Source organism: Ranitomeya variabilis, chromosome 1 (assembly GCF_051348905.1).
Source record: "Ranitomeya variabilis isolate aRanVar5 chromosome 1, aRanVar5.hap1, whole genome shotgun sequence".
NCBI classification, from domain to species: domain Eukaryota; kingdom Metazoa; phylum Chordata; class Amphibia; order Anura; family Dendrobatidae; genus Ranitomeya; species Ranitomeya variabilis.
The window spans coordinates 589,110,910-589,122,159 of record NC_135232.1 but is presented as its reverse complement, the minus strand read 5'-3'; the positions used below and the strand labels follow the sequence as shown (position 1 = coordinate 589,122,159).

General features: G+C 52.1%; 1 protein-coding gene across 1 annotated transcript in view; it reads left to right on the top strand.

Moving 5' to 3' along the window:
- The first annotated feature begins 4,835 nt into the window (after nucleotides 1-4,835).
- Nucleotides 4,836-11,250, top strand: part of METTL25B (methyltransferase like 25B) — a 78,137-nt gene continuing 71,722 nt past the window's right edge. Inside the window, exon 1 of the mRNA XM_077258157.1 lies at nucleotides 4,836-5,078. Coding sequence (XP_077114272.1) covers nucleotides 4,987-5,078 — 92 coding nt within the window. The 5' untranslated portion in view covers nucleotides 4,836-4,986. The remainder of the gene's footprint in view (nucleotides 5,079-11,250) is intronic.

Sequence of the window (11,250 nt, the reverse complement as noted above, 5' to 3'; positions counted from 1 at the left end):
GCTGCTGGCTATTGTGGGGAACCCTGTGGTGGGATTTTGGGGGGCTCTGCTACTGCTGGCTATTGTGGGGGACCCCTGTGGTGGGATTTTGGGGGGCTCTGCTGCTGCTGGCTATTGTGGGGGACCCCTGCGGTGGGATTTGGGGGGGCACCGCTGCTGCTGGCTATTGTGGGGGACCCCTGTGGTGGGATTTTGGGGGTTCCGCTGCTGCTGGCTATATTGTGGGGGACCCCTGCGGTGGGATTTTGGGGGGCTCCGCTGCTGCTGGCTATTGTGGGGGACCCCTGCGGTGGGATTTTGGGGGGCTCTGCTGCTGCCGGCTATTGTGGGGGACCCCTGCGGTGGGATTTTGGGGGGCTCCGCTGCTGCCGGCTATTGTGGGGGACCCCTGCGGTGGGATTTTGGGGGGCTCCGCTGCTGCCGGCTATTGTGGGGGACCCCTGCGGTGGGATTTTGGGGGGCTCTGCTGCTGCCGGCTATTGTGGGGGACCCCTGCGGTGGGATTTTGGGGGGCTCCGCTGCTGCTGGCCATTGTGGGGGACCCCTGCGGTGGGATTTTGGGGGGCTCTGCTGCTGCTGGCTATTGTGGGGGACCCCTGCGGTGGGATTTTGGGGGGCCCCGCTGCTGCCGGCTATTGTGGGGGACCCCTGCGGTGGGATTTTGGGGGGCTCCGCTGCTGCCGGCTATTGTGGGGGTCCCCTGCGGTGGGATTTTGGGGGGCTCCGCTGCTGCTGGCTATTGTGGGGGTCCCCTGCGGTGGGATTTTGGGGGGCTCCGCTGCTGCTGGCTATTGTGGGGGACCCCTGCTGTGGGATTTTGGGGGGCTCCGCTGCTGCTGGCTATTGTGGGGGACCCCTGCTGTGGGATTTTGGGGGGCTCCCCTGCTGCTGGCTATTGTGGGGTACCCCTGCGGTGGGATTTTGGGGGGCTCCCCTGCTGCTGGCTATTGTGGGGTACCCCTGCGGTGGGATTTTGGGGGGCTCCCCTGCTGCTGGCTATTGTGGGGTACCCCTGCGGTGGGATTTTGGGGGGCTCCCATGCTGCTGGCTATTGTGGGGTACCCCTGCGGTGTGATTTTGGGGGGCTGTTGTGGGGGACCCCTGCGGTGGGATTTTGGGGGGCTGTTGTGGGGGACCCCTGCGGTGGGATTTTGGGGGGTGCTGCTGGCTATTGTGGGGGACCCCTGCGGTGGGTTTTTGGGGGGTGCTGCTGGCTATTGTGGGGGACCCCTGTGGTGGGATTTTGGGGGGCTCTGCTGCTGGCTATTGTGGGGGACCCCTGCGGTGGGATTTTGGGGGGCTCCCCTGCTGCTGGCTATTGTGGGGTACCCCTGCGGTGGGATGTTGGGGGGGCTCCGCTGCTGCTGGCTATTGTGGGGGACCGCTGCGGTGGGATTTTGGGGGGCTCCGCTGCTGCTGGCTATTTTGGTGGGCTCTGCTGCTGCTGGCTATTGTGGGGTACCCCAACGGTGGGATTTGGGGGGGCTCCGCTGCTGCTGGCTATTGTGGGGGACCCCTGCGGTGGGATTTTGGGGGGCTCCGCTGCTGCTGGCTATTGTGGGTGACCCCTGCGGTGGGATTTTGGGGGGCTCTGCTGCTGCTGGCTATTGTGGGTGACCCCTGCGGTGGGATTTGGGGGGGCTCCGCTGCTGCTGGCTGTTGTGGGGGACCCCCTGTGGTGGCATTTTTTGGGGGACTGCTGCTGCCGGCTATTGTGGGGGACCCCTGCGGTGGGATTTTGGGGGGCTCCGCTGCTGCCGGCTATTGTGGGGGACCCCTGCGGTGGGATTTTGGGGGGCTCTGCTGCTGCTGGCTATTGTGGGGGACCCCTGCGGTGGGATTTTGGGGGGCTCTGCTGCTGCTGGCTATTGTGGGGGACCCCTGCGGTGGGATTTTGGGGGCTCTGCTGCTGCTGTCTATTGTGGGGGACCCCTGCGGTGGGATTTTGGGGGCTCTGCTGCTGCTGGCTATTGTGGGGTACCCCTGCGGTGGGATTTTGGGGGGCTCCCCTGCTGCTGGCTATTGTGGGGTACCCCTGCGGTGGGATTTTGGGGGGCTCCCCTGTTGCTGGCTATTGTGGGGTACCCCTGCGGCAGGATTTTGGGGGGCTCCGCTGCTGGCTATTGTGGGGTACCCCTGCGGTGGGATTTTGGGGGGCTGTTGTGGGGGACCCCTGCGGTGGGATTTTGGGGGGTGCTGCTGGCTATTGTGGGGGACCCCTGCGGTGGGATTTTGGGGGGTGCTGCTGGCTATTGTGGGGGACCCCTGCGGTGGGATTTTGGGGGGCTCTGCTGGCTATTGTGGGGGACCCCTGCGGTGGGATTTTGGGGGCTCCCCTGCTGCTGGCTATTGTGGGGTACCCCTGCTTGTGGGATGTTGGGGGGCTCCGCTGCTGCTGGCTATTGTGGGGGACCGCTGCGGTGGGATTTTGGGGGGCTCCGCTGCTTCTGGCTATTTTGGTGGGCTCTGCTGCTGCTGGCTATTGTGGGGTACCCCAACGGTGGGATTTGGGGGGGGCTCCGCTGCTGCTGGCTATTGTGGGGGACCCCTGCGGTGGGATTTTGGGGGGCTCCGCTGCTGCTGGCTATTGTGGGTGACCCCTGCGGTGGGATTTTGGGGGGCTCTGCTGCTGCTGGCTATTGTGGGGGACCCCTGTGGTGTGATTTTGGGGACCTGCTGCTGGCTGTTGTGGGGGACCCCTGTGGTGGGATTTTTGGGGGGACTGCTGCAGCTGGCTGTTCCCTGTGGTGGGATTTGGGGGGGCACCTGATGCTGGCTATTGTGGGGGACCGCTGTGGTGGGATTTTGGGGGGGCACCTGCTGCTGGCTTTTGTGGGAGACCCCTGCTGTGGGATTTTGGGGGGCTCCGCTGCTGCTGGCTATTGTGGGAGACCCTTGTGGTGTGATTTGGGGGACTTGCTGCTGGCTGTTGTGGGGGACCCCTGTGGTGGGATTTGGGGGGGCACCTGATACTGGCTATTGTGGGGGACCGCTGTGGTGGGATTTTGAGGGGACCTGCTGCTGCTGGCTATTGTGGGATTTTGTGGGGGGGGGGGGACTGCTGCTGGCTATTTGGGTGACCCCTATGGTGGGACCCCTGTGGTGTGATTTGGGGGTGACCTGCGTGCGGGGGACCCCTTTTAGTGAGGGTGACCTGCTTATGGTTGGGTTTGGGGAGGCGACCTGCTTGTTGCGGGACCCCTTTTAGTGGGGGCGACCTGCTTGTGGAGGGGTGACCTGCTGATGGCTATTGATGGGCCCCTGTGGTGGGGTTTGGGGGTGACCTGCTGGCTATTGGGGGGGGGGGGACCCCTGTGGTGGGGCTTGGAGGTGACGTGCTGCTTACGGGGTGGACCCCTTTTAGTGGGGGCGACCTGCTGCTGGCTATTGGGGAGACCCTGGTGGTGGGGTTTGAGGGCAACATGCTTGTGGTCGGGTTTTTGGAGGGCGTGACCTGCTGTCTATTGGGGGACCCTTGTGTTGGATGTGGGGGGAGACCTGCTGCAAGCTATTGGGGGACCCCTGTGGTGGGATGTGGGGGTGACCTGCTTGTGGTGGGATGTGGGGAGGCGACCTGCATGTGAGGGGTGACCTACTGCAGGCTATTGGGGGGACCCCTGTGGTGAGATTTGAGGGCGACCTGCTTGTGGGGTGCGACCTGCTTGTCGTGGAATGTGGGGAGGCGACTTGCTTGTCGTGGAATGTGGGGAGGCGACCTGCTTGTCGTGGAATGTGGGGAGGCGACCTGCTTGTCGTGGAATGTGGGGAGGCGACCTGCTTGTCGTGGAATGTGGGGAGGCGACCTGCTGCTGGCTATTGGGGGGGATCCTGTGGTGGGATTTGGGGGCGACCTGCTGCTTACGGATGGAACCCTTTTATTGGGGGGTGACCTGCTGCTTACTGGGGGATCCCTTTTATTGGGGGGCGACCTGCTTATGGGTTGGGGGGGGGGCTGAAGAGGGTTTAAGCTGGGTGGGGGGTCGACATCGAAGGGGGTTTATGCTGGGTGGGGGGGTTGGATTTCCGATGGGGGTTGGACGTCCGATGGGGGTTTGTGGGGGTTGGACGTCCGAAGGGGGTGTGTGCTGGGTGGGGGGGGTCCACGTCCGATGGGGGTTTGTGCTGGGTGGGGGGGTCCACGTCTGATGGGGGTTTGTGCTGGGTTGGGGGTCTGCATCTGGGGGTTTGTGCTGGGTGGGGGGTTCCGCGTCCGGTGGGGGTTGAACTTCCGATGGGGGTTTGGACATCCGATGAAGGTTTAAGCTGGGGTGGCGTTCGATTGGGGGGGGGGGTGTCTGATGGGATTTATGGTTGGGGCAGGGGGCGTCATTTGGACTTACGCTTGAGGGGAGGGAATGTCTGGTGGGCTTTGGATTTATCCTGTGGGGTCCGCTGGTTAATGTGAGGTGGAGGTTTCTGACTGGGGGAGCGAGGTTATGCTGTGTGGCCCACTGGTTAATGTGAGGTGGAGGTTTCTGATTGGGGGAGCGAGGTTATGCTGTCTGGCCATCTGGTTGATGTGGGGGGGGGGGGCTAATGCTTCATTGGGGTACACAAAAAAAACATGAGTGTATGCTGCTTATGCTATGCAAAAAAAAAAATTTAGGTATTTCCCTGTAGAGTAGGCTACACCACCAACTGGCACGAAGCTAATCCTTTTTAGCTTAATGTCTGTAGGAGGCAGACATGGGTCTGGTCCACCCAGCCCAGTTTCTGACTTAGGTTTTTTTTTTTTTTTTTATTAACGATTTTCCTTTTTCTTTTTAAATTTTGTTTTTCAGATACGGCTTTTGAGGGCGACAGTGGAATTGTCACTCTAATCTCCCACCTTAAATTGTCACTACCGTATCATCTGTGGTCTACGAGGCAAGGCCCTACCACATCAAGAGTGTTTGTTGTTCCCCAGAGGACAGACCATGCTACGAATCCCCCTACCCTCTCACCCCACCAGAGCCAGATAGAGTAGGGAGGGAAGACAAATCCGTTATGTGCCAGCCGCCGAAAGGTCTGCGTCCAGGTTATTCCATGCCCATCTTCATCATCGGTCTGCGAAGAGTGATGTGTGATCTTCAGGACAGGTATATCCTACCAGGCAGTGAGGGGGCTACTTAAAAAAAAAAAAAAAATGGAAAGGACAGGACAAATATGTCCTAGTTTGCCCCTGAGCAATATGGACATCTCCTGGGGAAACCTTCCTATTCATGCAGCCTCCATGTTTTCCAGAGGCTCCTGTGACCCTGCTCTTAAAATATCCAGGCTTCGGTCTAGGCCTTCTCTGGTGGCCGGTCCACACCGCCAGTGCCCTGAACAATCATGCACGCCAACTTTCTAGTGCGTCCTACTCTGCGCCTATCAGTTTAAGAGTACTTCGCTTCTGCAACAGAGGACTAAAGTCTGCCTCCCAAGAGTTCTGCTGTTCAATTTTGGTTGTTTTGGAAATGTTCTGTCCTAAAAACCGACGGGACAACTCTCCGACCCGCCAGGAAAAGACGAGACCTTCCTTTAGGCCAGCCCCCTCCTGGCATCCATGAACCCACCAGCACTGGTCTGCTAGGCCTGGATCTATCAGACTCTCTTCGACATGATGGGGCGTTCCCACCTTGGATGTTTCTCAGGGTCGGCTGCCGTGTCCTTCACTATTCAAGGCCGGTATTATGATCTCTGGTCTGGGACACCGAAACATCAGACACCGGAGGCAGGCCTGGGGTGGCAGAGCCACATACCAAACCGACAGTCCTGTCCGCAGGCACCAACACCATAGTACAGTTTTACAATGCATAAAATGAAACAAGCAAAGGCAGAAAGTTATTCAATGCAAAAAAATGCAGTTTTATAAAATTAGAAATGTTTCTATATCTAATGTTAAAATGATATTTATCCAGTATTTCTATAAGTAAAAGTCTGAGATTTCTGTGGGAAATGGTCATTTGTTCCTCTTAAACCAGTTCTGAATGTAAATAAAACATTGCTCTGATGAAGTCTCCACATTGTATTTTCGCCTTTCATTTCATGCGTAGGGCAGGCCAAGCCCATGATGTATCTGTGTAACACATGGAAGGTGCTATAATAACAGCCTTAGGCTGGTTTCACACCAGCGTTCGGCAGGGCTGCGGACGGCAGCCTTCTTCCTCCGTTAAGGCTACTTTCACACTAACGTCGCTTGCTGTACGTCTCAATGCGTCGTTTTGGAGAAAAAACGCATCCTGCAAAGTTGCATGCATGATGCGTTTTTTCTCCATAGACTTTCATTAGCGACGCATTGGGACGGATTGCCACACGTTGCATCCGTCGTGCGACGGATGCGTCGTGTTTTGGCGGACCGTCGGCACAAAAAAAGTTCCATGTAACTCTTATTTGTGCGTCGAGTCCGCCATTTTCGACCGCGCATGCGCGGGCAAAACTCTGCCGCGTTCTCCCCGGACCTCACAATGGGCCACGGATGTGTTGTAAAACTGCCTCCGCTGCCCACGTTGTTCTACATAAAACACACTGTCCGTCGGGCCGACGGCCCGTACTGACGGACTAGTGTGAAAGTAGCTTAAGCCCCGCTCACTGCCACAACTCTTCATTCAGTTCCGCCTACGTCTGCATGCGTCCTGCATACCCTATCTTTAATATTGGGTACGCAGGCCAAGCGGATGCCTCTGCATGCGTTGTTTTAATGCTGCGCCGACCGCAATAAAATGCAACATGTTGCGTTCGACGCAGTTCAGCGCATCTTCAAAATGAGGCATGCCTGCGTACCCAATGTTAAAGATAGGGGACGCATGCAGACTTAGGCGGAGCTGAAGGAAGAGGTACAGCAATGGGCGGGGCTGAACGGAGGAAGAAGGCTGCCGAACTCTGGTGTGAAACCTGCATGAGACAGGTAAACCACTTTTGAAACAATGTTCACTTGTACAAGCTCTTAGCCCCTTTGTGGCAGGGCCAATTTCTTAAAATCTGACCAGTGTCACTTTATATAGTAATAATTCTGGAATGCTTCAACATCCCATTGATCTTGAGATTAATTTTTTTTTTTTCGTGACATATTAGACTTTATGATAATGGTAAACTTCGGTTGATATGTTTTGCTTTATTTTGTAAAAAATCAGAAATTTTACAAATTTAAAAAAATATAAATTTTGAATGATTTTCCCTTTAAGGCCGGAGTCACACTAGAAAGGAATATGGACGAGTGCTATGCGAGAAAAAAAATCGCATAGCACTCAGACCAATGTTAATCTCCCATCACTTTTTTTTTTCACGGCCGTATTATATGTGCGAGTGAAATTGCAGTATGCTGTGATTTGCACCGTATATCAGCCGAGACTCGCTAATGAAAGTCTATTTGTGCAAGAAAAACTCGCACCACACGGGCCATCAGTGTGACTTGCGAGAAATACGCAACGGTGTCCTTTGAAAGGCCGACAATTCAGGTGCAGTGTACAGTAAAATCACACTGACAGGTTACAATAGAATAGATATATACACATAGTATAGGTGTATATAAAATCTAAAGAGATACACTACAGACCAAAAGTTTGGACACACCTCATTTAAAGATTTTTCTGTATTTTAATGACTATGAAAATTGTACATTCACACTGAAGGCATCAAAACTATGAATTAACACATGTGGAATTATATACTTAACAAAAAAGTGTGAAACAACTGAAATTATGTCTTATATTCTAGGTTCTTCAAAGTAGCCACCTTTTGCTTTGATGACTGCTTTCGACACTCTTGGCATTCTCTTGATGAGCTGCAAGAGGTAGTCACCGGAAATGGTTTTCACTTCACAGGTGTGCCCTGTCAGGTTTAATAAATGGGATTTCTTGCCTTATAAATGGGGTTGGGATCATCAGTTGTGTTGTGCAGAAGTCTGGTGGATACACAGCTGATAGTCCTACTGAATAGACTGTTAGAATTTGTATTATGGCAAGAAAAAAAGCAGCTAAGTAAATAAAAACGAGTGGCCATCATTACTTTAAGAAATGAAGGTCAGTCGGTCCGAACATTTGGGAAAACTTTGAAAGTGTCCCCAAGTGCAGTGGCAAACACCACCAAGCGCTACAAAGAAACTGGCTCACATGAGGACCGCCCCAGGAAAGGAAGACTAAGAGTCACCTCTGCTTCTGAGGATAAGTTTATCCGAGTCACCAGCCTCAGAAATCGCAGGTTAACAGCAGCTCAGATTAGAGACCAGGTCAATGCCACACAGAGTTCTAGGAGCAGACACATCTCTACAACAACTGTTAGGGCTTGTTTCCATTTGCGAGAAACACATCTGTATCTCGCATGTGGAAACCAAGCTGTGGCGCCGGCACTTTGGAGCGGAGCGTGCAGCTCCATGTGTTCCTATGCGGCCGCACGCTCCGCTCTGGAGTGCCGGCGCCACAGCTTGGTTTCCACATGCGAGATACGGACGTGTTTCTCGCAAATAGAAACAAGCCCTTAAGAGGAGACTTTGTGCAGCAGGCCTTCATGGTAAAATAGCTGCTAGGAAACCACTGCTAAGGACAGGCAACAAGCAGAAGAGACTTGTTTGGGCTAAAGAACACAAGGAATGGACATTAGACCAGTGCAAATCTGTGCTTTGGTCTGATGAGTCCAAATTTGAGATCTTTGGTTCCAACCACCGCGTCTTTGTACACAGAAAAGGTGAACGGATGGACTCTACATGCCTGGTTTCCACCGTGAAGCATGGAGGAGGAGGTGTGATGGTGTGGGGGTGCTTTGCTGGTGACACTGTTGGGGATTTATTCAAAATTGAAGGCATACTGAACCAGCATGGCTACCACAGCATCTTGTAGCGACATGCTATACCATCCGGTTTGCTTTTAGTTGGACCATCATTTATTTTTCAACAGGACAATGACCCCAAACACACCTCCAGGCTGTGTAAGGGCTATTTGACCAAGAAGGAGAGTGATGGGGTGCTACGCCAGATGACCTAGCCTCCACAGTCACCAGACCTGAACCCAATCGAGATGGTTTGGGGTGAGCTGGACCACAGAGTGAAGGCAAAAAGGGCCAACAAGTGCTAAGCATCTCTGGGAACTCCTTCAAGATTGTTGGAAGACCATTCCCGGTGACTACCTCTTGAAGCTCATCAAGAGAATGCCAAGAGTGTGCAAAGCAGTAATCAAAGCAAAAGGTGGCTACTTTGAAAAACCTAGAATACATATTTTCAGTTGTCTTACACTTTTATTAAGTATATAATTCCACATAGTTTTGATGCCTTCAGTGTGAATGTACAATTTTCATAGTCATGAAAATACAGAAAGATCTTTAAATGAGGTGTGTCTAAACATTTGGTCTGTACTGTCTGTGTGTGTGTATATATATATATATATATATATATATATATTTTTGTCGGCTTCTGTCAAATCATTGCAGATGCTGACAGGATAGGAGACAAGGTTTACATACAGTAAACCATTGCAGAACAGTTAGACTTATATAGGTCAGTGACTAATACGGTTAGTAGTGTGTGTGTGTAAAATTTGGGGCCTGTATGTATTTAATAAAAATGTTTTCACTGGAAAAACTGGCGTGGGCTCCCGCACAATTTTCTGTGCCACAGAGGGAAAGCCAGTGACTGAGGACAGATATTATAGCCTAGAGAGGGACCATGGTTATTGCCACCCCAGAAAAGGTGCATCTGTAAGATGCGCCAATTCTGGCACTCAGCCTCTGTCTTCTCACTGCCCTGTAGCGGTGGCATATGGGGTAATAATGGGTTAATGTCACCTTTGTATTGTAAGGTGACATTAGGCCAGCTTAGTAATTGAGAGATGTCTGATAGATGCCTCTCCATTACTAACCTGTGGGCTTGATGTTACTTGACAATAAAAAGGTGAAATCAACCGCACAATTATGAACCCCTCTGCTACAGGGCAAGTAGGAAGAGCGAGGCTAAGTGCCAGAATTGGCACATCTATAAGATGCGCCATTTCTGGGACGGCTGAGAGATGATGGTTTTTAGCCTGTGGGGCTGCCAATATCCATGGCCTCTTCACAGGCTATAAATATCAGCCTACAGCTGTCTGCCTAGCCTTTGCTGGTTGGATTTTATAGAGGGACCCCATGTCAATATTTTATGTCCCCCTGTAAAATAGCCAGTAAAGGCTAATCAAACAGCTGTGAGCTGATATTAATAGCCTGGGAACCTTTATGGTTATTGGCTCCTTTCCAGAATAGTAACATCAGCTGTCAGAGTTCTCATGGCTGGTTATGAAAATTATGCGGGAGCCCATGCAGGTTTTATTTTTATTTTTTGAAAAATAAACATATTGCATTTCACGCAGGTTTCTTAGTTGTTTTTTTTACAGCATATGTAGGTTAATTATGTTAATGCTCCTACATGGGTGTGTGTGTCTTTAGTTATTATTAATGAGGGTATCTCGTGAAGAGTTTGAATAAGGAAAATGCATCAAATTCCTTTATTTTTATTTTTTTTTTAATATATCTTTAGCGCTCACGATTTATAGAAACGCATCAAATCCGCATAAAAAAGTACAGAATTTCCACTGCGTTTTCTGCTAAGAGACACACTAACCATGCAGACATTTCCTCAAGCAAATCTGCAATGTGCGCACATAGCCTTAACCATTTAGGTACTTAAGTCACTTGACAGCAGCATTTAAGGGGTTTAAACAGCCAAAGTCAGTGCCAACACTGATTGTGGCTGATGCAGCATTTTGTCAGCTATATTGTACAGCCAACAGCTGCAGGGTTGCCACCTGTCTGGGGATGCTGTTCTCTTACATCTTAGATTAGTAAAAAGGTGTATTGGTCATTAAGGAGTTAAAAGGAATCTGTGACCAGGTGTTCCCCGTTAAAAAAAAATAAAATAATTGAAATGGTGTGCATGCAGCCTGTAAGTACACATTCACACTGGCCTCTTGTCACGATTCACACCGTGACCGTCACCCCTACATCACGGATTGGGGTGACTTTAGGCCAACAGACGGCTATCACATGTGCAGGGGGGCTTATCCTAGTTATCCCTCCACTGCTACAATGTGATGAAAAACACACACAAGGCTATTGACCTCTTAGTTTACAGCAGGGGATTATTTTATTTATCACACTGCTCTTCAATATACCACGAACTGCACGGATTTATGTATATCCCGCTTTACAGTTCCGCTTGAACTTGCAGCTCTCTGGCGCCCCCCTTACCCTCAGGTCAGGTTAGGTACTGCACCTAGGGTAATTAGTCGCCAGAAAAGCTGCCTGCTTTGTACTGGCTATTGGGCAAGC